The 26,198-nt window shown below is 41.9% G+C and overlaps 1 protein-coding gene and 3 non-coding genes across 4 annotated transcripts; 3 read left to right on the forward strand and 1 right to left on the reverse strand.

The window, feature by feature from the left end:
* Nucleotides 1–696: 696 nt before the first annotated feature.
* Nucleotides 697–768, forward strand: TRNAD-GUC. The gene has a single exon. It is a non-coding gene; the product is annotated as a tRNA-Asp (tRNA).
* A 209-nt stretch (nt 769–977) lies between these two features.
* TRNAI-AAU lies at nt 978–1,051 on the forward strand. The gene has a single exon. It is a non-coding gene; the product is annotated as a tRNA-Ile (tRNA).
* A 254-nt stretch (nt 1,052–1,305) lies between these two features.
* Nucleotides 1,306–1,377, forward strand: TRNAD-GUC. The gene has a single exon. It is a non-coding gene; the product is annotated as a tRNA-Asp (tRNA).
* A 415-nt stretch (nt 1,378–1,792) lies between these two features.
* CPOX (coproporphyrinogen oxidase) lies at nt 1,793–10,491 on the reverse strand. Its single transcript, XM_032207785.1, has 7 exons — nt 10,065–10,491; nt 9,824–9,970; nt 9,236–9,346; nt 8,200–8,341; nt 6,024–6,242; nt 4,148–4,252; nt 1,793–2,306 (listed from the first exon to the last, which is right to left on the reverse strand). The coding sequence occupies exons 1-7, from the start codon at nt 10,489–10,491 to the stop codon at nt 2,219–2,221; spliced, it is 1,239 nt and encodes a 412-aa protein (XP_032063676.1). The 3' UTR covers nt 1,793–2,218.
* Between the last annotated feature and the right edge of the window lie 15,707 nt (nt 10,492–26,198).

Here is a 26,198-nt window from a genome sequence, read left to right on the forward strand (position 1 = left end):
TGTTTCTCTGTAACGTATACCTGTCTCTTTCTGCTCATTTTTTTGCATCAGATATCTCCTGTCCTGTTGCTTTCTAACTCCAGGTTTTCTCACACTGGCTCCATGGCAGTGTTTTTGTGCCAGGCATTCACCAAGAGGCAGCTTTGCCACCATGTTGGTTTCTTTGTGTTTTTGTCGTTGTTTTGTTTTATTTTACTTTACTTTACTTTACTTTACTTTATTTTATTTTTTTTGTGGCAAGTGTTGGAAAATCCATGTTAAATATTGCTTGGTTTTAAGAAAGGTCTTGAATTATCATCACACAGTGGTATGCTTTCTATGTGCAGTTGCCGTTTAATTATTTGTCTATCTATTTATTTATTGCTTCCTAAATGTATTATATTTATTATTGCGTTTCAGGGTAGGTGGTATCAGTGGCAAGTGAAATGGCAAAGGAGGAGATACCTGAGGAACCCAGGCCAGCACTTGGGCTGCTGGTTGATGAATGGCTTGGATTTGTTGATGTCCTCCTCAACAATTTATTTCTGCTGAAACAAAGGTATTTCTTGGCTATTTTTTGTATTGTGTCTTGCTTGTATACGTGGTCTACCCTGCTGGGGAGGGGATCTGCCCCACAGGCTCCCCTCCAGCCCCACACACCGGGACGCTCCGGACCCTTTTTGGGGGGCTGTGCGGGCGGCAGCTCCCGCAGCTCGCTCCTCGTTAGTATAGTGGTGAGTATCCCCGCCTGTCACGCGGGAGACCGGGGTTCGATTCCCCGACGGGGAGAGGCGGCAGCCATTTTGTGGCCCCCCGGAGCACTGCCCACACTGCGCCCGGCCGTGCCTGGGACGCGGCCAGGGGCCCCTCAGCGCCCTGCAGACAAAGGCAGGGTTCCTGCACCTTCCTTTTAGCCCTTCGCAGCCCCGCAGCTGCGGCCGTGTTCCTGCGGGTGTGCAGCCTGAGGGGCGGCGCGGGGCGCGGCGGGCGCTAAGGCGGGCCGGTTAGCTCAGTTGGTTAGAGCGTGGTGCTAATAACGCCAAGGTCGCGGGTTCGATCCCCGTACGGGCCAGCTCCATTTTGGTGCCTGAGGCGGGAAATGCCCGGCTTTTGCTGCGCCTCGCGAGCCGGTTAATTCCTGGTTAATTAACGGTTAATTGCTGGTTAATTCCCGGTTAATCGCCCCGCAGCGCGGGGCCACGCGTTAGGCGTTGGGGAGCCCTGCAGCGAAGCGCGTCTGGGCGGGGCGCTGCGGGGGCCATCGCGCTGCGTCACGCGGGGGTGACGTCAGAGAAGGCGCGGGCAGGCCGGGTGTCCCCCACGCGCTCCTCGTTAGTATAGTGGTGAGTATCCCCGCCTGTCACGCGGGAGACCGGGGTTCGATTCCCCGACGGGGAGACGGCGATCGCCTTTTGCTTCCTATGCCCCAAAACGGTTCGTGCCCGTGGGAGGGCGATCGGAGCAGCCTGGGTATTTTAGGGGAAGCCCAGGGCAGCGCTCAGCAGCTTCCTGGCCTGTCCCAGCCCACCCTGACAAGAGGCAGAGGGGAGGTGCTGTTGCAGCTGATCGCTGCTGCGATTTAAGGAGAGAAGCATTCGACAGCTTCTCTTTAAAGCTGACAGCCAGCTCTCACCCCACATGAGGCACAACCAGCACCCCAACCCAGAATCCCTCGTTCACTGGTCAGTCAAGTCAAAGGCACAGAGGCTTCCCCCCCCAAATAAAACAGGGTCAATATACACATCTTTTTCACAAGGTGAAGAAGGCAGACGTTCAGGTTTAAAATCATAACAAATATTATTCTTTATTATTTTAAATTTATTCTTTTAAAAAAGAATTTCTAGAATCATCCCAACATTATCCTATAGTGAGCTGTGCCGTGTAGGCATACATAATGCTTTCATTCCACTGGGGGAACATTTCATAGTAGTTTAACATTTTGCAGTCAAACAAATCTGTTGAGGAAGTTCCTAAGCATGCACACTAGCCCTGGGAGGGTATCACCGGTCCTTCACAAGGCAACATCAACAGCGGATGACATCAGCTGATCACTCTTAAATAATGAGTTCATATATTTGCAAGTTACAACAAGTCTACATCATCATTAAGGCACCATTTAAGAGTATAAATAGGTATACTAAAATGCCATGCAGCAGCACTTCAAATGAGCTGATTCGCAGGCATTCTTGTTCTTTCATAATGGCTCAGTATAAGCAATCCATCTTCTTCACGATCCACGTCAGTGCACCCAGTCCTTGGGATTGCGGAGAACCTCCAGGATTTCTGCTTCCCTTGAGCTCTCCGGAGGGGTGTGCATGTATTCCCACCTGCAAGGGAGAGGGGAAATGCACTCAGACTGCCCAGCTGCCTTTTCTGAGGATGCTACATGCACAGTTGATAGTCTCGTATCACACATAAGGCTACAAATCATTAAGTTCATTAAAGACAGGCAATGCAAAGATACAGCAGAAATGTTAGCTTAGTCTTTTTTTTCCATCTTCTGAAAAGACAGGAAAAAAATAACCAAAAAATCAGAAATGCCTCCTACATGCAGGTTTATCTCCAAACTGTTTAACAGCCTCATGCCACACTTGTATCATGAGACAATAGGTCAAAAAGAAACTCCAGCATAAGACAGTGAGGACATGAGGCCCGAGGGAAATTGCCAGCTTCATATTCTATCAGTTGACCCTGATGCAATGTTTTCAGCTGTCCATGATGGCAAGTTCTTCACTGATGGCTGGACTGGAAGCACCACCAGTCCTTGCTGAATCCTGGGTTTAAAAACCAAGGTGGTGAGAGACCACCTTTTATTGAAAAGTCAACTAAAAGAGGCATGGCAGGAAGAAAAGTGTCAGCAGTCATAAAGGGATGGGTACAACCTTTTTCCATTTCCTTCCCCTCTAGGAAGGACCCCTTCATGCTGTGAAGTGAGCTATTTATGCTGGTGAAAACAAGCAAAATCAGACCATTGCAGCCATGAAATCAAGAGGTAGGACCATGATACAACAGCAGGCTGGGGACACATCTGGTGTTGGCAGTAGGGTGAGAACAGGACAGCCCTCACATTTAAGGGATAGCAAGTGACAGCTAGCTTTGCTAGGGGAAGGAGGTCACTAAATTCATGATACAGACTTGTGCAATCAGCATATCTAAAGTCAACCTAAAAAGGGAAGTAAATAGTAAATGCCAGAGTTAGTTGTTATGAGATTAAGTGAGATAATTTAAAACAAAAAGACAGTTGAAAAACACTAATATCAAGCCAAGCAACTGAACAATAATGTGGTAGGTGTAATTCAATGTTGATTAATCTAAAGTAGCGCAGAGAGGAAAAAAAGTTACCCACACATTGAGAGACTCATTTAACTTCTATTGCCCAGACAAGATCTTGGCATTGTAACAGTTCTGTGAAAAAGCCTGTGCTCCAAATCAGCAAATCGCGTATTAAGATTATGAAAAGAATAATGAATAAAGACAACATTATGCCACTGTATGAGTCAGCAGCACACCTGCATCTTAAATATACATATGTAGCTTCTGTTGTCTGAGCCTTATTCCCAGATCAGCAAGGACAAAGAAAACTTAAGCCTGAAGTGGTAAATGCGTTGAAAGGTGTGGAACAGCTGCTATACAAAGACTAGGAAGAGGAACACTTGTCAGCCTGGAAAACAGACAGTGAACAATAGAAGTCTGTGAAATAAGAACTGTTGTGAAGAAAAATCTGTTTTTCTTGAAAAAAAATCTGTTTATTCATTGAGAAGTCAAATGAAGCCATCAGGTGCAAGTAGAAAACAAAGTTCTTTTTCATACAGTGCACAAACCGTGGAACTCCTTGCCACAGGCTTGTAAGGTATTGCCAGAATTTCACACTGTTTCAAAGAGCTACTAAATAAATACCTGCTGAAAGATTTTCCTGTTCCCTCTATGGGTACTAAACATTTAAAATGACCTTTTTTTTGTCAGAAGATATCCAGGCCACACATTAGCAGAAAATGGGTGACTGTAGCAGAGCAGAGAAGCATCTGTATGTAATTGGCTAGTTCTTGTATCAGGCATGAACCAACCACTGTTAAGAGACTGGACATCACAACAGACCTTTGATTTAATCCTAAAGTATTTTGGTGAGAACAATGCCTACCTGCAACTCCATACACAGCTATGCCCTTACCTTGCAGTCAGTGGCAGAGACATAAGAATGCTTTCAATCCTTGATCCTGGTGTTAGTAGGCCGAACTTTGTACCTCTGTCATAAACCAAGTTGAACTCCACATACCTACGGGGAGTGAAGATACAACAGAAAAACAAATTTATAATCACAAGTTGCTTGTGCCTTTTTCAGCTAGCAGATGTCAAACAAAAACTGCCTTTCTGCTGTGTTGGGTGTCAAATGAAGCCTGTTTTGGGGGCCAACTGTCTCTAGCATCTTCTACATGGAAATGAAAATAAAACCTTGCTACTGCACAAAGCATAGGAAGTAAGGCCTTAGCTAACAGATGAGCGGACAAACTATGCAGAGAGCATTGTGCATGGTGCTGTACGACCTTACTTCTCCCAGGACTCCACCCTGCTAACAAACTCGACACCAGGTTTAGCTTGGTTACACTAGTCCTCTCATGTGGTGGTATCAAGACAAGAGGAGCTGGAAGTGACCATATACATGTAAAAAAACTTCTCTATGCTGTCCTCCATGCTGCAGGTCCTTCTGAAGGATGCATCAGCAGCATGGTCAGAAAAAGATTTTCCTGTTCCTTGAGGAGGTATGGAAAGCAGCAAAGTCAGACAGCTTCAAAGTGCTGGCTGGGACGTGTTAGTCCCAGAACGGACATTTTTCTGCCCTCAGCATGCAGACAGAGCAGTGACAATTCTGTAGGGTTTATATTAACAACCAGTACGGAGGTATTAATACTTAGCAGAGAAACAGAAAGGAAGGAGCTCTTTCTTACTGGCAGAAACAAGAGCTTTGCCTAGTTCAACAACCTGCAAACAGGTCCAGAGCAACAGGCAGCCTGAACCAGTCCTAGCTGCAGCTTAAAGAAGCTATTCCTTCTTGTAACATTACCAGGCTTGCTAAATCCCATCTACAGAATGGATCCCAGGAGTCCAGCACTCCCAGGAACAGTTCTAGCCAATTAAGCATATATGCTTATTTGACTAACTGCTGCAGGCCAGTGATCTAAACTTGAATGCTTATGTCCTCTCCATGCCACTTTCACAGGTTTCTTTGCAGAAAAAGCAGCAAGACTCCTCATTTTTGCACAGGGCACATATATTCACATTTCTCCACCTGCTTAGGCAATCACAGGACAGAGACGAGAGTACGTACCAATGTACTTACGCTTTTGCAGCATTAACAATCATTCAGAGTAATAAGCATCTTCAAGTGTCTACATTAAAGACTTTGGACCATTCCAGAAAAATAAAACCTCTGTTTATCTTTATTCCTTCACAAAGAGTTCACAGCATACTTACTTCAATGCCAAGAAAAATACCAGATCGAATAAATATGTAAGAAACTGAAAACACTCTTGGGTACAAATATTTGTTGACTTGCTGGAGTTTAGCTTCGTTATTGAATCGTATGCATGACTCCTTCACCCTTATGCTCCTCGTGACAGGACAGTTCTATATCCCGTGTCACTGGACTGCAGGAGAAGGCAGGATTCAGGACACATGCACCTCTTTGCTTGTACAGAGCTTCTCTTTTTTTTTTTTTTTTCCTTGAAGGTGTCAGAGAAACTGTAGCATTTTATATCGGTTGCTTGTGCTGCTGCATATGGGAGAGTTGGGGATACATACAAGGGTGTGCTGGTACCTTCTGCAACCTCCCTGGCAACCCAGCACTGGATATCAAAAATAGTTCTGTACACGAAAGTGTTGCAACCCTCTGGCAAGCTTTTGAGCACTTGTGCAAACTTAACCTACACCGTGACAGAATGTAAAATAAACTTCAGGACATAAACCCCACAACCATGAAGAACTAGTGCATTTTATTCTCGCCAGTCTCCTCCACCTCCCAGGTATTCTTTCGCTCCTTCAGTACTCACCGTCCTCTCCGAAGCTGCTGCCATTGCTTCTCCTCTGGTGTGAAGGCGTCATGGCAGTGCTTCTTCACAATGGGAATGTAACAAGGCACAATGGCTTTGGCACAGCTCTGCACAAATTGAAAAACTTCCTCCTTGGAAGGAGAGTCCAAATCATCGAAGAATATGCCTCCAATCCCTCTTCGCTCACCACGGTGCTTGATAAAGAAGTAGTCATCACACCTGAAAGGGGCAGCAGACAATTAATAATATGGCCCACAATATTAAAAGAAACAAACACTACTCCGAACAGCTACATGGCACAGGATGGCACTGGTGAAATAGCGACAAAAAGTCAATTCCTACAGTGCTGGCTGCACCACTGTTTCACTGCCTGCTGAGAGCAGGACTGTACAACACCACACAGAACGCACTCCTGCATTCAAGCACAGTAAAAGCTCCAATTAAATCATCCCTGAAAAGCTACGTATCACTGGACAGTCACTGAACATGCAACATTCAAAAACCGTGGCAAATGTGTCCATATGGAGTGATCCAATCCACGTTCTCTACCTATGAGAAGGGACACTTGATTTCAAAACTTCACCCTGGGAGCTCTTTTTAGGTTTCATTCACAGGGTTACATGCAGATCCCAGATTATTTGTACAGCTTTCAGACAGATGTGAAATAAACTTGAAAGAGGATCTTTTTACTGTTTTTGCCATTCTTGTGAAAAATGTATTTTCTACATCAGAACTAAAAGAATTGGCAAACCCAAGATTGGATAAGAAAGCTGCTGTCACTTAAGAGGACAGGAAAAAAAAAAGTGAGGCAGCTTTCTTTGGAAAAAGACTTTGTAATGGTTAAATGTAGAAGATGAGGTCATTCTAGCAGTGGCTGTTCACAGCTCATTTTCAAGTTTATGGAAGAATAAGTGCAGTTTATCCTACAATGAGGTGGGAATTAATCTATTTTGTATTTACTGGAGTGTGTAGGTATGCAATTACTATAAATCACCTGATTCATTGTATCCACACCCAACTTACAGTTGCATGCTTGGGCAACCATGCCCTGCAAGGCTTCACGTGGGGTAGAAATGGAAGCAGAAACCACCAACAGCAAGGAGATCATGCCTGCCTTCAAGACTAGCATGCCATACATGTGTCCATCCACAATTACTGTTACCAAAGTTTTAAAGCTGGATCAGGAAGGCAGCGTGGTAAACATAAGAGCTTTCCTGTTTGAGAGGAGTGGAACAAGGGCGATACAGAGGAGATTCATACTACTCCATCATTGAAACCACATGCCCCTACACAGCTGCTGTTTACAGCAAGCACTTATGCTCGAATTAGGAACCAGTGTCTTTGTCTACGGGATACAATTAGTCTTCCCTTGAGTTGCCCTCAGACTAAGAACAGATGTCTGTCCCTCTGATCCCCTGCATCTGGCATTGCTAGCCTACTTTCCCTGCACACAACCTGACCATTAAGGCAGGCACTCTGAACCAGCACACAAAAAGATTCCTTGGAGAGCCAGACTGTAGTCTTAAGGTTTTAAGACGTGCTTCTGTACACTAAGAGGCTCACACCCAAGCTGCAACACCCACTTTATCTCTTGTCCTCAGACAAAATGTGGTAGCTTACAAAAGGCTAACCCTCCCTTCTGGATACCATAGCTTGTAGCAGATAGGATTATCAGACACAAAGCAGCAAGCCCCCACTGAGTAGCAAAGGATCCCATCAACTGCATCTCTCAGCTCAAGAACATTCAAAATTCACATCTTCAGAGAATATGCTGTTGAACACTCTGTGAATGCGTCACTTGAAACAAAACTGCAGCTCCATCAAAATTATGAAGCTTCTACATTAAAAAGAGAAGCTTCTTTACCTACCTGGCCAAAAAAAAGAAAAAAAAAAAAAAAAAAAAGGAATGAAGGACATGTTGAGGGCAGAATAACTGGAATGGAGTTTTCAAAACTGCAGCAATGGCCAAACAGTATCTCTCGGGCCTCCATAAATAGCAGACTGCTTTAGACTACATTTTATCCCAATACACATCTCCTGATTTTCATTAGGGCCTGCTGATACTTATCAAAAGGCAGAACAGAACATAGTTTTCCTAGAACACACATAACTGACAGTTTCCAACACCATCTTCTGCTCCCACAACAGGGATCCAAGCACATCACTCCCCACATACCATTTCTTGTACTTCGGATACAGCTTCGGATCATGCTTGTCACAAGCTTCCTTCAGAGTCTTGTGAAAATGTACAGCATCTTCTTCGTTCAAGTAAGTTGGAGTGAGGTCAGTTCCACCACCAAACCACCACTGTTTAGTGCCTATAGGAGAGGGGCAAACAACATTTTTTCTTTTTAAATTGCCGAACAGAAATACATTGCTAGTGGCTCACCAACAACTAACAACTACTTGAACAATACAAAAATCATTATTCAGTGGTATCCCTAAACAATCATGACAAATTTGAGTTCAAGGTAATTCAACAAACAGGAAAACATGGAACAAATTTCACAGCAGTGAGAACTATTTGTTGGATATTTTGGACATGTTACTCTACCAGATGCCACGGAGTACCAATTTCACAAAATGGGCTGTCAATTCCTATTGTCATAGTTACACCTTATACAAGACAAGGAAACTGCAACTTCATGGATACTTCAAGTATCTAGAAACATTACTGCATGCCAAAGAAAGGAAACATCGTTAATAATTCCAGGGTAACTAATTGTTTAGAAATTATCTTTAATACTCTGACAAAATAATTCAAAGAAAATTCTCCCTGAGCTTTGACATACAAATGGCCTCTTGGTGCTAAAGCACCTAGCTTTGAAGCCTGCCTTTTGACAGTAGCACATGGCAGAAACTCAGGGGGAGGAAAACTAACACAGAGAGTGATGTTTCTGACAGTATGTCCTTCCAGCTTCTGAGACAAAGGTTGCATAGCCTGACCAGAATGCTTATCAGTCCTTCAGGCCTTTCTCCTTTTAAATTCTACAGTTGCTTCTTTCAATGTTTTACATATATTTATGCCCTCTTGCACATTAACATAACTCTGAAACCCCAGAGATTAAGAAATGTGGTGCTACACAACTTGTTATTGGCATACCTGGGAACAAAACTGGACTGGTTCTTAACCTCTAACCCTAGCCATGCACTCCTGCTTTCCTCATGCAGAGTCACACATCATACGTGTTACAATGGCTGATAATTCTTACCATCTGCTTCCTCAATTTCAAAGTATCTGTAGTTGAAGTGCATAGTTGGAACGTGAGGATTCTTTGGATGGATAACAGAGCTTACACCCATGGCACAGAAAGGCAGTTTTCCTAGGTAAAAAGATGCACAGGAAAAAGAAGTCTTCAGCTTGTCAAATAACTTCATTTATTATAATGTAAGGAACATCACTATTTATACTTAGTTTCCAAGTTATTGGTCCACTACAAGACCATCTATTGTGTTGGGTAGTGATAATTACTAATTAGATTTACTTCTCACACACAATTTTTATGCACTTAAGTACCTTTTCTACACTTGTCCTAAAAATGCAACAAAAAGGTAACATTAGAGCATCCTTTAGATGATGATGACCACTGAAAATGTGAGGCACTGCTCCAGCTTTCCACCATCCCATCCTGAGAACTACCTTTGCTACAGGAATGCCATCGAATCCCCTTCGGCCTTCGCGTCGTTTTGGCTTTCTCCCTCCACCTCTCCAAGAAGCAACTCCTGCAGCATCTTTCTCGAGGAACAACCTTGTGACTTTGCCTTCCCCCCGCCCGCAGAGGCAGCCTCGGCCCCCTTACCGTCCGCGGAGGCCTTGAGAGACTTGCCCCTGCTCCTCATCTGCCGCGCCGCCTCCTCGGAGAGCTGCCCGAACACCACGGACACGTTGACGCCCGCCTTCTCGAAGACGTCTCCGTCCTGCAGCACGCAGCTGATGCCGCCGCCGCCTGCCAAGGCCAGCACCGCGCCGCCGGTCACCGAGGGCCGGGAGCGCCCCGCCGGGGCCGCAGCCCCCCCCCCGCTGCTCCCGTCCCCCCGCACCTTCCTTCCTCTCCCAGGTGTCCACGGCGAAGGCGGCGCCGGGGTCCACGGCCGCCAGGGCGCGGCACACCTCCGCCTGCGTCTCCATGATGAGCAGCTCCATGCGGCTCCGCAGCTCCCGCCGCCGCCGCCGCAGCTCCCGCAGCCCGCTGACGGGCGGCGCCATGAACCGCCGCCGCAGCCGCTCCTCCTCCTTCTTCTCCTCCTCCTCCTCCTCGCCCGCCGCCATGGCTGCTCGCCGCCGCCACAGCCCCAGCCCCAAGCCCAGCCCGCCTAGCGCCCCCGCCAGCGCCCAACGCGGCCCGCCCCGGGTGGCCGGGACCCCCGGCGGAGGCGGCGGCGCCGAGCCCAGCGCCCGGCGGGCCAGGGCGGGCGGAGCCCGGGCAGCGCGGGCGGCCCCGCGGAGCAGCTGCGCCGCCGCCGCCATGACGGGCACCTGAGGCGCACTGACGGGGCGGGGCGGGGCGGCATGGCGGGCGGGGCCCACGGCTTGTCACACTGCGATTATCAGGCGGTGAGGAGGGTACACACGGCCAAAGAGGGGCGAAGTGGCATCACTACGTGGTATTTAAGCCTTGCAGCTTGGCTGGTACAAAGCAGCAAGCTCTCGTCCTTCCTCAAGTTGTCCTTCCTCACATAAAACATTCCTACGTGTTAGGATCGAAAAACCTAGTTTCGGTGTTGCAGCTGCTTCGAGGCTGTGGAGTAGCTTGTGAGTAAGGGCCCGAGCAGGTTCAGGCACGGCTGGAGCAGGGGTGCAGCTGCATCATTTTCTTCAAGTGCCCTGCAGTGGAGCTGCTCAGCTGTGCGTGACACGGCTCGTTTTCATGCTCACACAGCCGAGTCTCTTAGCACCGATGTGTGGGACTGCCGGTGTCGGGCAATGAGACAGTTTCCCACAGATTTCACAAGGCACATGCTTACACTTTCTTATTTCTCTCTGAAGTTGAAACACCGTTTGGTATTTTGTTTTCGTTTTTACTAATAAGAGTAGTAAGGAATCAACACTGAGTCAGATGTTGAAAGGTACTACGCACCACCAGTTTACAGTTCAGTTTGATTTTCTCAGTGCTGATGTTGTCACCAGATCTGTTAAACCGATTTTCTCTTTTCTCAGCTGCCTTGAAGTCAGCTGTATTTGCTGTAAGACAGTACAACGAAGGACTACCGCAATAACCAAAAACTTTAGCAAACAAGTAAAGCTATGTTTTTCCTCAAGCAAACGTGTAAGTGACAGTGCAGCCATGGGTGATGGTACTGTGCTGAACTGAGCTATGAGAATTTTCTTTCATATCAAGCAGCAGATTTACTAACATTTTTTAAGTTTATTACTTTTTAATAAATAATGATATTTATTAAAACTGTCATCAGTTAAAGACTCATGTCAGGATTAGACTGAGAATAATAACAATTACCTCAAAAGCCTAACCTGCAAGGTTTGTACTTGGTATGGGACAGTTCTGGAAACAGGCCGCTGCTGGTATTTCAGGACTGTTTTACACCAGTAGTATCCAAGACGAAGGTAGGGAGTCTTGTCCCTAGTATGGATCGGGGCTTCCTTACCTAGTTGTTTCCACTGTGTGTGTGTGGGGGGAATCTTCTATGTAAAGTGATAACAGCTTAGACAGTTCCATCATTTCTGATCTGATTCTGGTCTTTGGCAGCAGAGGTTGCTGTGAAGCTGCTGTAGCTCTGCAAGTAAAAAGGGAAGGAGACCTCAGAGCTGGACAATCTCCTCTACCATCAGCTGTGCAGGATGGGATCTTTCTGAGGTGCCTGGTTGAGCCAGGAGACCTGAACCACTGCCAAAAGGAATGAGGGAAGTGTCCTTTGTTTGCAGGAGAGATCTGAAGCTGAAGGAGAAGGGCACTGCCATGTTATGAACTGTGGTAAGCCTGCTTAATTCAGCTGCACTAAGCAGCTCTTTGTACAGTTCTTTATCCAGGGAGGGCTGTGATAGCTTACTTTCATTTTGAATTACATCCAGTGGATTTACTTAAACATTTTCATGATAAACAGCGTTCATTATGTCTGCTTCCACACTGTTTATTGTGGTAAAGCTCTGCTCTTTTAGTGGGATTCTTAGACGCTACTATAATGGAAAAAAAAATAAATAAATGCTGATACCAGAAGACATGTAAAATTCATTCAAACTGATGAGAATTTCACAGAATCACACAATGGCTGAAGTTGGAAGGGACCTCCACAGATCACGTAGTCCAGCTCCCCTGCTCAAGTAGGGTCACCCACAGCATGTTACTCAGGATCGCATCCAGACAGGTTTTGAATATCTCCAAAGAAGGAGACTCCATGACTTCTCTGGGCAGCCTGTTCCAGTGCTGTCACCCAAACCACAAAGAAGTTCTTCCTTAAATGGTGATGAAACCTCCTGTGGTACAATTTATACCCATTACCCCTTGTCCTATCACTGGCCACTACTGGGGAGAGTTTGGCCCCGTGCTCTTTATGTTGTCCCCTCAGGTATTTGTAGAGGTTGATAAGATCCCCTCTCAATCTCCTCTTTTCTAGGTTAAACAGTCCCACTATTTTTCACTTTTTTTTTTTTTTTTTTTACTAAAAATTTCATTTTTTTGTATTGTAGGTTGAGTACAAACTTTGATAACATCTGATAATTCAGGCTGGACAGGACCTTTGGAAGTCTTTAGTCCAGCTCCAGGGGCTTATGACTCCCCAGATAGATAAGGTTACTCAGGGCCTCCTTATCCATCTGCATTTGGAAAACCACCAAGGTGAGGGTTCCACATTATGCCTGGGTCTTGCCCCAACACTGCACTACTCTCATGAGGAAGATTTCTTTCCTCATATCTAGTGAGAATTTCCTTTGTTGCAATCACATTGTCCAGTCAGCATTGTCTGGGAAGAAAAAAAAAAGGCACTCTGAGCTTGGATCAAAGACAAAAAGAAAACCTGGAATTGGTTCTTCCATTTGCTTAATTAAAAATTGAATCTGCAGAAATATACCTTACCCTTTTATAGTGGGCTAGGTGAAATTCTGAGGTATCGACTTCCCAATGAGGTCTTTGTGTCAGCTTTAAAAGACTGAAATTTTACATGGCAAGATGACTGTGAATATTGTGTTATTTAGTTATTGTGTCATCCATTTTGATGCTTTTCATACACAAATGTAATGTGGTACTGTGGATCTTGTGGGGTTTTGTTTTCAGAGAGAGTGACACTATTTAGAGTAGCCAAAATCTCTACTGGTGCAAACCAGTACGATTCTAGAGAAGGCTATAAGTCTACAGACTTATAGAGTTGAAGAACTGGACTCAACTACATTTTTATTCTTTTCCAGAGACAGACTATTGCTATTTATTTATTTATTTATTTATTTATTTAACACCTGTGCTTTAAGAAGAGCTCTGAAGTTTTTCTGCTGCGTGCATTTAGGTGCTGTCTGTGTTGTTTTTCTTCTCTACAAGAATTCATGCACAAACAGAGTATTAACAAAAGACCATGAGACACTAAATGGTCTGATAGCAAAGCATGATCAGGTCTGATTCAGACTGAGACTGACATAATGTATTCATTGAGGCTGTTTGATATCTTTATTTTGAGCACTGAATTAATGCAGTTGCTTATCAGAAAAATGGAAGATATTTTTTTTTTTTTTTTGAGAACAGAAAAAATCCCTTTCAGTTTTTCATTTCTGTTGCTTCTATAGCTAAGGAAGCCAGTCTCTTCCAGCTTAGTGTATTACCCCGAGCTTTGATTGTGACTTCTAAGTGTTGATGTGAACTTCAAAATTGAAAAAGTACTCTTGTTTAACAGAGGTCAGCTTAAAGGTCTTGCATGACGGAATAAGCTGAATAAAGTTATTTTTTTCTGTATGCATCCGAAAGAGAAGTAAAAACTTTGGGGATTGAGCTGAAACAGTAGGTGATACAAAGCCTGTAAAAGAAAGATGATAACCTTTCCTTCTGTATCTATGATCTCAGTAATTTGTCTGTGTGGTAGGTTAATGCTAACTTTCCCCTTTCCCTTTCTCCCTTTCTTTCCTTTCCTTTCTCCCTTGAGTTCAGTAAGGCCATTGATTTTAAGGGTGTCAGAGAGCACTAATCATGTGAAATAATATATTTCTGCTTCTCCCAAGAACGCATTTGCTCTTAACCTTTTGCAAAAAGCATGCATGAATCATGCAGAGTCATAATGGAAGTACTTTAATTTTTTATGGTAAAAGTGAGTGGCTTGAGAAACTTCTGAACTTCTGTTCATTTGGAAAAAAAGAGATAAGGTCATCCGCTGAAGAACGCCCAGAAACAGCCAGCAGAAAGATACAGTCAGGTTCATGATTCACCCGCTATCATTTAGTCCCCAGAGTGTGGGCAAAACCTCACACTGTTGAATCAATTATCTCTGCATTTGCTAAAGTATTTGTAGTGAGACAGTAATGTAACAGAGCTATAACAGAAGCAGAGTGCCGCAGGAGTTCCCACGTGGTTTGTTTCTGTAAGGAGCTTGGGTGCGAACATGCCAGATCTCTAGGAGCTTTTGCCACCCCAAACATCACAGGAGGATAGACGATTAGGAGGAGAACCTCCAAGTCTGGAGAATGGGGAAGAATGAGTGTGCTGAAAGGCTGTCAGAAGGAGAGTGCCTGCTGCCTATTTCTAGGGAGAAATTATAAAAGGGAAAGGCAAGAGGAAAGAGTGTATCCCACGTGCTAAAATCTGTTTCCATGACTGTGGTAACCTCAGAAGCTTGGGTTAAAAGATGTGAAGTGCAGTCTTCCTATCTTGTGTGTCTAAAACCTTTTGTGGTATAAAGCATGGTGTCAGGCTGAAAGCCATGAAATTAGGTTCTAGTTCATCTATTATCAACAGGACAAAATCGTATTTAGACCAGTAACTTTTCATAATTGTTCACATTCCTTTTGTACAGTTTGCTGCGGTTTTCAAGATTTTTACATCAGAATCTTTCACGGTCTGCGCTTGCTGATTATATCAATAGATCTCTCTTCTAAATCCTCATTCAACCTTCCTTGAGGATTTTCTGAAGATAAAAAATCATCTGGCAAGGAGTTCTATAGGACTGTAGGGCATCTTTATAACCCAACTTCTCTTAGGTTCATTGATGGCTCCTCTCTATTGAATATCTAAAGAGACAGTGAAATTCCTCTCCATGCCATCAGGCCTTCCTAAGGTATCTCTTCACCAGGATAGAGAATCCTAGCCTGCTGGTCCTTTTTATGGTGACCACTGTCACTGTATGCAAAGTATTTGTTGGGAACACATTACTTACCTGTGAAACGCGTGCATTTCTCAAATGAAACACTGTAGGTCTTCATCAATTTAGTGAATTTCTAAATTAACCCACTGGCTCAGAACTCTGAGAAACAAAGAACACTGTTTTGTTATTGTCTGTTTTTGAGGGTGCTTTGAAAAAGCCCATTAATAAGTGTCTTAACAAAACTCTGATTTTAGACTTACCAAAGAGGAATCACCACCAGCTGAGTAACACATTTCACTTCTTTTGTTGCCAACATTTTTTTAAGGTTTCATTTTACAGTGGTCTATACCTATGGACTGGGCAGTATTAATGAAGCAGAAAAAATATTGCTAGTGACAAAGCTGGGGAGTGCAAAGGCAGGTCTATAGGCAGGGATACTAGGGACTGAGTTACAGCAGAGAGGTGGAGGAGCCTGCCCTATGGATGAATGTAGGTAGTGTATTTTGAGGTGAGAGTGGACAGCAGGAGCAGGACAGAGCAGGAGCTTTTTGGGGCAGCTTGTGACAGTCTGGAAACCACTAATGTTTTTTAAAAGTTAGTTTTCCTTAGTGAGCTGAACTCCAGGTGAGCCCTGCTGGGTACGGTGTGGCTTGCACTGACCAAAATGGATTTGAGGAGCAGGCCAGCATACTGAAGGCCACAGAACTGATCTCTTACTGGTACTACTGTTTTCCAACAGCTTGACCTGCATGACCTCTAATCAAGAGATCTCAAAAATTCTGACAAGGTATAGGGCTTTGTAGGGCAGCTGTACCATCTCAGTATCAGACTTCCTTTCTTGTCTATTTATATAACTCAGCCTTTTTCCCAGAGCATGTTTTGTCATGAGTTCTGTGAGATTTCATTGTATTTTCAGCTTTTAAGTGAAACAAAGTGCCCCAGACAATAGTGGATTTCAGTACTGTATTATCTTCCCCTTTTGGGTACTTCTTCAGTTTAATTCCTTCTTAAATGTAATAAAACCCAGAGCCCTCTCCTGATGCCTTCCCTCCCCCATTCTTGAAAGTCCCTAGCTAGGCTATCACATGCTTATCACCAGTTTTCCCCAAAGGCCTTTTTTAGTGTGAAAACACAGTACTTAGTGTTGTCATCCCCAGTCTTCTTTTACACAGAAGAGCAGTTTCTACTCTTACTTGTGGAAAACCCCTGCAAAGTTTCCTCTCCAAAAAATGTTAAACCTTTTTTCTCTTCCAGATGTCCTCATTTTCCTTTAATGTGAGATACCAACCAGTCACAGAAGCATTGTGCCTGCTTTCTTGAGAAACAGAATTTTTCCCCCTAAATTTTGTAATAAGAAGCACTTGGAAAAGTTCTCACATTTTCACCTGTTTATAAAATGAAGTTGTAAGAGGATGGCTTTTATTTTTAAAACCAGGGTCCATGGGATATAGAGCCCTATCTGCCTTTCCTGCTTCTTGAGATAGACTGTCACTTAGGTTATAAAGTTGAGTAGCACGGTATCAAAATGCATTTAAAAAGTGGTCTTTAATCCATCCTTAGTGTTTTTACAGTGTGTTTCTTAAACAGTTAAGAGGCTACATCTGTTTACTGAACTAAATAGAGAATATAGGCATATTTCACTTGTTGCATATTCGTTCACTTGCCTCACCATGGTATCACTGTGACCTGCTATTGTGATCCATTTCTTAATTTATATTTAGGTACTGGATTTTAAAGGAAGTGATATTAGATTTACAACAAGAAGTTTGCAGCAATATTAACCTATCCTAGAAATGTGCATCAGGTCTTGTGAGCTCGTGGAGCAGCAGTTGAATCATACAATATAACAGAAAAGAGAGTTTTTTACTGCTGCTATGGCATTTCTCTAGGTAATAGAAAATAGAAAAGGTTCTAGAAAATAGGCAAGGTTCTTAAGCTCTTGTAATTTTTAAGTCTACCAATTTCATGCAATCGGTGTTGTACATACTTTCTTTAGCTCTGTTATTTCAATTGCACTTTTGTAAAAGACAAATAGCTTTTAAAAATTTCAACAGTGTTATATGCTTTGATATATTTTAATATGTTTCAACTTTTGCTTAAAACATGTAATTTTGCTTTCTCGTATAATTTTTTGATAAGTAATCCCTAAACTCAGATAACAAGTTACAGGTTGCATTCAAACAGTTTGATATGTTTGACTGACATTTTGGATCTTGAAAAATGCCTGAGCTAACATTTTTCCAGGCCATCCTGGAAGTACTGGGAAGTAAAGTCTAACATCTGTCATTCATTAGCTTGAGCAGTTTTGTTTTGTTTTTTTTTAAATATAAAACACTGGGCTTATTATACAAGGGAATTCTACTAGATCTCTGAGTACTTCATTCATTATTTATTAAGTTCAGAAAGTGTTAGATTGAATTTTTTTTTTTTTTTCTGAAAGTTTTCCCTGTAATTTGTGGCTATAATGACTGCAAAAGATGTAACTTATGTTCTTTGGTTTATTTCTGTATCTCCTTCTGTACCTCTAAATCCCGCCAGAGGGTGGTAGGACAGATAGTGGTTCTACTGCTGATGACCTGGTATTCAACGTATGCCCCAGAGAGGTGTTAGGGAAGGAGTGTTCTTTTACAGTACCAGAAGCCAGAGTGCCTATTGAAATTGCCAGGCAGCAGACGTAAATCAAGGAAAAGCAAGGTGTTTTTCCATAGTCCAATGGAAATGAACAGTGAGACTGAGGGTCTCAGGGTGTTACTGAGGCTACGAGTGTAAGTGGTCTCAGTAAAGGAACTGAATAAAATCATGGAACGGCTTTTAAATGCACAGATGTGAAACCAGCCTCCAACTCTGGCTGTCCCTGAACAGCAAGTTACCAGATCTCACTAGGGTATATTAGAGGAAGAGTTGATCCTGTCCTATGTTGTTGTACTCTTTGCCAAAATACCCGTTATTGGTCACTGTCAGAGAAAGGAGCTTGGCTTTTTACAGATTTGATTGATTCACTTTAGCTGTCCTTATGTTGTTGACCCCCTACATTTGTGAAACAGGAGCAAAAAGTAAAAGTCATGTCCTCAGCCACACCACAACCTGTTCTCACCTTGTTAATATGCAAGGTTAACAAGCATAAACACATCCGCTTGACTTAAACATGTTCTCTAGAGTAAGAGCAGGAGTGCATTAGATACAGGGATCTAGTTTTGTAATTTAATATTCTGATAATGGACTAATAGTCTGAGAAGCAAAAGTAAAACAGCATCAAGTTATTCTTAATTCTGCTGTAGCCTTATTTGGTTGGTTTACAAATTTTCAGTAACAGCAAGAAAAATGCAAGCTTCTAGTTCAGCCTAATGCCAAGAATGTAATCCACAGTTTGTCCTTAATCCCTTGAGGATCATCTCAAATGTTTCCAATGCTTTTGGCAGGAATATTAAATTACAAAATCTAGGATACTTGCCAGAAACAGGGAAAAGAAAATAAAAAAAAAAAAAAAAAAACGTTCACAGTAAAAGCAGTGCCCCTGTTCTGTGTTTTTGGAGGAGAAAAATAACATGTCAATATGAATCACTGATTTGAAAAAACTTTTTTGAAAGGGCAATTTCTCATAAAGGTCTTAAGACAATCTATTCTATTTAGTTTGCAGTACTAAAATATTCATGGTTCATGTCTGGAGACAGTTCAAAGCAACTATCTTGTTAGTATATTGAGCTTTTCTTTTATGGAGTTGAAAGTAGTTAACTATCTTTTTTCCAACTCAGTCTGAAACCTGGGCCCCAGATTCTGACTTTTGTTTTATCTGTGTGTATTGGGAGAAACTCACAGAGCCTGGTGCATTTACTTCTGATTCGCTCTGATACAACCAAGGCCAGCAATCAAAGAGTGCTGGTTTTGTTAAAAAACCATTACCATTAGAAGTTGTCAACTAAAATAAATCAGCTATATAAAATGTTTCAAGGAGAGGGGGTTGGAGAACTGTAAAGTCTTGTTGTGTATATGTGAAACCTTCTTTGAAGATTACGTGGAAATCTATGCCTGCTTTGTATGTCCAGGTGAAAATCCTGTTTGTCTTTGAAGGGTGAATCTGTAGTCATTTTTCATAAAATTGTTATACTGGGATACTTTCATGGGTATAAATTCTCCATTAGAGAAAAAGACAGATTATAAACTGTTTACTTAGTTGATACTGAAAATTTTCTTCTTACATCAGACAAGTTCATTGACTCTTTTTCCTTCTTTCTCTCTCTTTCTGCTCTCTGTCCCACGTATCTGCATTTCTTGGGCTTGTAGAGGAGTTTCTGACATTCTCATCCCTTCTAGGCAATACTGTTGTTACTTCTGCAAGACATAGAAATACCCATGATTTATTTAGTAATACATTTGATGCTATGATAATACAAACAAAACTAACATAGTTACATAAAGCTGATGGCAGTATTTTATTGCCACAGAGTTTTAGCACTAATCCCCAAAAAATCTTTATAGAAGGTACTGTACTTTGCTGATGCCTCCCAGCAGGTGCCATAACTTTAGGCACAAACATCACAGAAAAAGTCTTTTTTTTTTTTTTTTGGTCAAGAGTGGAGTCACTGAAAAACACTTCCCTCCTTCGTATGATGTAGTTGTGCTCTGCAGAGGCAGGAAAGGGTAGAGAGGGGGAAATTGATTTCATGCTCATCTTTCTTGGCTTTTCCTGATCTGGGAGACATTTACATTTGCCAGCTGGGACTTACCTGTGCCTGTATTGTGTTGCCTGCTAAGGATGATTGACATTTTTAGGATGCTTAAAAGACTCACTTATGCTGTTGTATATGCACTAGATGAGTCAGAAGACACATCATGTAGAGTGTATGCATTTGCAGCTACAAACAGAAAGTTGGACACATTCTCCACTTGTAACTCAAATTTTGATAAACCTAAACACAGGACAGCATTTATCTTGTTATCTTGATTTTGTTTGCAGATTCTTTAAGATGAAAGGATTTGAAGGAACACTGGAACTAGACAAAACGTAACAGACATCAGTTGTGTGGAGGACCAATGTGCAATGCATATCCCTTCTGTGAAATGGACAGATACAGGCTCTGGTAGGCTTTTGGGTATAAATCTCATTAAATCCACTCACAGACTTCTTTCAGAGGAAGATGGACATGTATTCAGGGAGATGTCACTGGCTTTGAAGACATTGTTTAAATAAATTTAAGTTGTTTAAAAGCAACTTTCTAAGTTGTTTGCAACAAAACAATGACACTGTTTTCCAATCATAAGGTACTCTTCCTTTTAGTTATAAAACACTAGTTACTTTCATCAAGCACAACCATAAGATACATTTTTCTTGTTAACCGTATACCTAATAACATAATTTTTCTGTTGAAGATCAACTTGACCTTTGGTTAAAACAATACCTGAGGGTAGCTATTTAGTGCGTTAAGAAGTGGCAATGCAGTAGCATTGGCAGAAATAATAAAATTGAGGCTTCCCGTTTGTTAGTGTAAAAAAAATTCTATGACTGAGTAACATCCCAGTCATATAATTCTGTAAAGCAGTTATTTTACTTGTGACCTCCATTCTTAAAACTTGGATGCTAAACTTAAAGTATATGAAAGCAAGTTCTACACATTTGCTGAAAGTGTATACTTTTCAAACAATCTTTGGCAAGGCATTTATACCCGCATGTAAACTCCAGTTCTTTAATTCTTATGTTTGCTGAGTACCTATGAAGGATTACTGACTACAGAGGACAGTCATTCCGTATCTTTAGGCCTGTACTGCAAACAGCATTGTGTTGGCATTGAAATCTGAGTGATTAAAATGCATAAATAATTGAGTACATGGAATATCTCAGGCTAAAATAGACCCACTAAGCATCCTAAACAGTTAGCTTCACTGAAATCAGAAGCAAAATACCCAGTATTCAAACAAGAAATGCTAGCGTATTGTCTGCATGATATATCCAAGTTAAAAATTAAAGAAAATCAAACCTTGGACCACAATCTGAGATAGGCTTAGAGTCCTAAATGAGAAGAAGGAAGGAAAGAATGATACAATCCAATAACTGAATTCAAAGGCCCCAGTAGGTTTCAGACTCAGCATGGAAACATCCAGGGAGAGAGGAGCCCAAACTTGCTTTTGCAATAAAAAAATAAAGGGGCGAACCTTACAGAAGGAAAGGACTGATGACAGAGCTGATTTGTTTGTGTTAAACTTGTCTTTCAGCCGAGCAGAAGACCTAGCTGACTTCGGTGGAGTTTTGCCAAAATAGAACCACATCAGGCACAGAATAGGATTTTAGAACTTCAGGCTCATTGATGTACTTCATAGCCCTTGGGAAATTGTTTTAACCACCTGTTTCCCTGAGGAAGCGTCCCTATAATGGTATGCTATGATTCTTACTTTATGTTGTGTAGATTTGGTAAAGAACTTTCCTTCCCAAAAAACTTTCAGCATAGTCTTGCAGTGCTTAGTGCTGACATGAAATAACATATCAGCAGTTCAGGACTCTCACTGCTTTTTGGGGGAGGGTGGGAGGAGGGGGGGTGTTCATGTTTACTGTTGTTTTATTATAATAGCCATGATAGTACATGGAATGCTTTAGTTCAGAAAAAAATGATCACTCAGTTATTTTTTTTATTAACATTCTTGGGGCATATCAGTCAGATCAGACTAACTGCAAAACCTTAAGCGATGAGCAATGAACCCTATGGAGAACCTAGGTGAATCCTGCTTTGCATAGCATTCTGATGTGGAGAAGCATGACAAGCAACATTTTCAGAAGGTTTGCTGATGCTGTGATCTTCAACATCTGGGGAATTTGCAGTGTGCTAAGCCCTAGTAAAACAGCTTAATTTTCTGTTGGCAGATGATATGCCTTTAAAAAAGCAATGCTAACTGGAAATGCTGACCACAAGCCCTTAGAATTTGTTCACATCTTGAGTCTTAAAGGATGCTGAGGACTTGCAGCCTTGGTTCTTTACTGCTGAGAGCTACTTCCCCTTGGGACTTTTTAAAGCTAGCATGAGTTTCAAGCTGAGTGTCCAAAAATGAGCTTTCTGGGGGCTCAGCCTATCTTCCTGCTTGGCTTTTATGCACCATGTAACATTAAAAAGGTCTGGATCTGAGTGTCCTCTGCAGCCTCCTACTGCCATGTATTACACAAAAGTGTTGGAAGGTACAACCTTTTCACACAATTCTCTTAAAATGATATTGCCTGTTAAGTAAAATGTTAACTTCTGCACAGAGATTATCAGCAAAGCAGAATGAAAGATAAGGAAGTGCAGCATTGCCCAAGCCATCCATTTGAAGATGATGCCAAAGTCACAAGATTTGTTTAAAGTACGTAATAATTTGGGGTTCTTCTCTATTTGCCTTTCTGTCTAGGAATTAAAATTTTTCAGCTTTAGATCTTTAACCAGGCTGATGAAAGATTACTTTTATCAAGGGAGTTAAAGGTCATGTGCAGTCATCTGATTGCACGAGTCAGCCTTCAGAAATGCCAGCATTGCATGATTTAGCAATATGGCGTAGCGTTATTGTTCTTTTGAATTGATTTTCAGCACCAGGGAAAGAATATATTTCTAATAATTCTTCCTAAGAAAATGAGAAAAAAAAATGTTGCTCTATCCTCAAGGAATGATAATGATTCTTCTTTCTAGCCATAGGGAGGTTGCATTTTACAGCATGAGGGTGGTAAGATGCTTCTTTAAGCAACATGTTCTGTGCAAATGAAAGCTGCTTTAATGAAACTCACACTTTTCTTCGGGGGACTATATGTATGCCAAAGCAGGGCTCACAAAATACCAGCCATGACTCAGGCACTCTCATGACACTGGAAGAAAGAAAGTGAATGTCACTGAAGACCATAAAGAACTACAGTATGTGACCATCTTCTTTTGAATTTTATCTTAATGGTTCATCCTTCCTCTGTGAGCGACAACATTCGTGACTTTAAAAATGAGATCATTACTGCGTGAACTGATTCTGGAATCTCTTTGGTGGCCTCAGCGTAGCCTAATAGCCACACATTCCTTAGCAGTGAAATGCAAAACCTCCATCAACCTCTACTCTCAGCTGTGGTTTACTGAAGAGAACTGGCAGTTAGCATGCATAGACCTTGCACCAGGTCTGTTACCTTTCATGCCAGTGGCCACATGAAGATCTCCGTTCAAGACTGGGATTTGGAAGCATGTGAACGTTACTTATGCGGGGACAGAGTATTATGACTCTATTTGTGCTTCATTTCCATCCACTAGTGTGCAGATTAAATCAAGTCAGATTATATTGGATTAATTAGACTAATATACCTTAATTTATTTCTCCTGACTGAAGTGAAATTTGTATGTCTATGTCATCTATCACTTCTTATTGTTGTCCAAGGACTCTAAGATACATTTATACACCAGAAATTAGCATGTGATGAGCTTCTGTTGGCATTCAGATAAAGTAGCAGTGAAGACCAAGCAATTCCAGGTGGAACTTGGGGTGAGGCTCTTCTACTTAACTGTGGTTTTCTCTATAAGCTTAAAGTGGCAGCCAGCCCAATTTACACTGGCCCGATACCTCTCTTAACATGAGTTAAGATTTCCCTTAGTTTGGGGGTTTGGGTGTTGTGCTTTTTGTTTGTTTTTCTGTGTGTTTGTTTTTTGTTTGTTTGTTTTGTTTTTTTGAAGGGCACATTAGAAAGTCTAAATTGCTTTGATTCCTTATAGATAAAATGAAAGAAGTAGTAATTAGAAAAGCATCTAAGAAGATGAATAAGGCTACAATTCTGTGCGTAGGAAGACTTGGAGTAGGGGTGATATGACTTTCTCTAGGTCCCATCAGGGCCCCCAGCAAGGCAGGGATTAGACGACAAGATCTCCTGGCCAGTTTTCACAGTTGACTCATATGTTGGTATAAGTCAGGAAAATATGCACGGGAGGGACAGGGGAGGCTGCTTTACTCTTGGACCTGTGTGACTATTTCACAACCAATCTGTGGTTGTGTTTGCAAGTTTTCAGATATGTAGAGCTCAATTCTCCCTTTTGGCGAGCAGAATTCAGGTCTGAGCCTGAGGACATGGACACTCCTAGGCATATCCTGATCTTGAGCCGTTCATTGATACAAGATGTTAGAACACATAAGCAATCTGAAGTCAAACAGGGGCCTTACTGACTGCTGAGACCATGTGGCATAGTCTGTTTGCTGCAAATGAAAGAGGAAGGAATCAATATAGCCATATTATTTCTAATGACGGTAGAAAAAAAAATGTATCCTGGGTAAACTTTTCGCAAGTGAAAAGTGAATTGCTTAAGAGTGTAACTTGGAATAACAGTTCTGACCCTCCTTGGTAATCATTTAATTTTTTATTCCTTCTCTATCCACTCAGGGAGCCAGTATTATTATCAGAGAAATTCTGGGGTGTCTTGTCATTTTCTTTTCTTCAGTTCAGTCTTACTGTTCTAATACGCCTTCAGTTTATGCACATCTTCATCCTCTTTATCATCTCTTTTTCTTCCTTTTCTGTCTCTTCCTATCATTTTTTTCCAACTCACCTCAATTCATTCCATGCTTTCTAGTCTCCTACCTGATCAGTTTTCTACGTAGTGTACACTAACTCTAGTATGTTGGTATGCACTACATAAATGTGATCATAGCACAGTACAGGGTGATAGGTGAACTGGTATGGTATGAGAAAGGAACTGTGTAGGACCACGTCCTACACATTATTTTTGTCCCATAGGTATTTGTTATAATACTGTGAGTTGTTGAGTGGAAAACTACATTAACCCAGGCATGTTGAACTCACTTAGTTGTTCCTTTCCTTTGAACTCTGCTATTATTCATTTTTTATCAACCCCAGACAGAACAGAAAGTGCCAAGACCCAAAGGAAACCTCATTAAATATTTTTACCTGCAGTCTGGCTGATACAGTACAGCAAGTGCATAACTCTAATGAATAAATTTACACAAAAGCAGTCCTTACCAAGAAGCGTTAGTCTTGGAAGATAAGAATTCTTATGCTCTTTAAGTGTGTTTATTCTACCTTGTCATGTCCAGATCATCGCCACATGCACACTAATTAAAAAAGTCTTCTGAGAGAATTGTTTTATCTGCATTTTTCAGGAGAAATCCTGTGTCAGGGTCCTACTTAAGCAATGTAGGAACGAAAATCACAGAGGAAGATAATAAAGACTGTTGCATCAGTTTGACTCAGTTTACTTTAATCAGTGCAGATACCTTTTGTGGGCTCTTTCCTAAGTCGTATTGTAAATAGCTGAACTTGATTCAATCTGTTATCTATTGTTGAATGAGTTTCAGATTGTCAATCTACACAGGTAGCTATGTTAACTAAATCAGTAAAGCCAAGTCAGAGTCAAGTGATTTGGTAGACTCAAACCTTGGCCAGCTGTCCTCTTTCACAGGGTGTGAGGATCATTGCTGAAATCTGAAGGTAAGGAAATGAGCATCTGTCATAAGAATTGTTTCTTTATCAGGCCATGAGTAAAGTTCTAATGATCAAAATGGAAAAAATGCCAGAAAGAATAATAATGGACTGGAACAATTGTTCAAAGACAGCACAAAAGCAGTCAGCAGCTTTGTGAACTGCTTGTTTCGTAAAGGTAAGGTTTTCCATTTTTGAAGGATTGGTGCTGTGTTTGGTATTTTTCATGAGACTTCAAATATTGCAGTTAGAAGAGATATATTTGGGCCACTGATCCAGGAGTTAGGGATCTTTCTGACTTACTCAATGTCTACTGTAGAATGTCTTAATATTATCTCAAAATATTACACAATAGCAAAATATCTTTGGGGGTATTGTGTGGATATAATGGCATAGGGTTCTTAGGTTTCATTGACTAGAAGTGTTCTGAGTAGTGTTGTAGGACATTCAAGGAATAACACCTGTGTCAGGAAGGGACCATTTGGAAATCTCCCAAAACTACTAACCTTCATGAAACTTTAAAAAAATAAAAA

Source organism: Aythya fuligula, chromosome 1, assembly GCF_009819795.1.
Source record: "Aythya fuligula isolate bAytFul2 chromosome 1, bAytFul2.pri, whole genome shotgun sequence".
In the NCBI taxonomy this organism is placed as follows: Eukaryota; Metazoa; Chordata; class Aves; order Anseriformes; family Anatidae; genus Aythya; species Aythya fuligula.

What these genes read in the sequence shown, in the direction of transcription:
- CPOX (XM_032207785.1), bottom strand. Translation starts at nt 10,491, where the DNA reads ATGGCGGCGGCGGCGCAGCTGCTCCGCGGGGCCGCCCGCGCTGCCCGG. An exon ending in CACCTGGGAGAGGAAGGAAG is followed by an intron (nt 9,971 to 10,064) that starts GTGCGGGGGGAC and finishes TGGCCTTGGCAG; the next exon opens with GCGGCGGCGGCATCAGCTGC. An exon ending in TATCCGAAGTACAAGAAATG is followed by an intron (nt 6,243 to 8,199) that starts GTATGTGGGGAG and finishes TGCCCCTTTCAG; the next exon opens with GTGTGATGACTACTTCTTTA.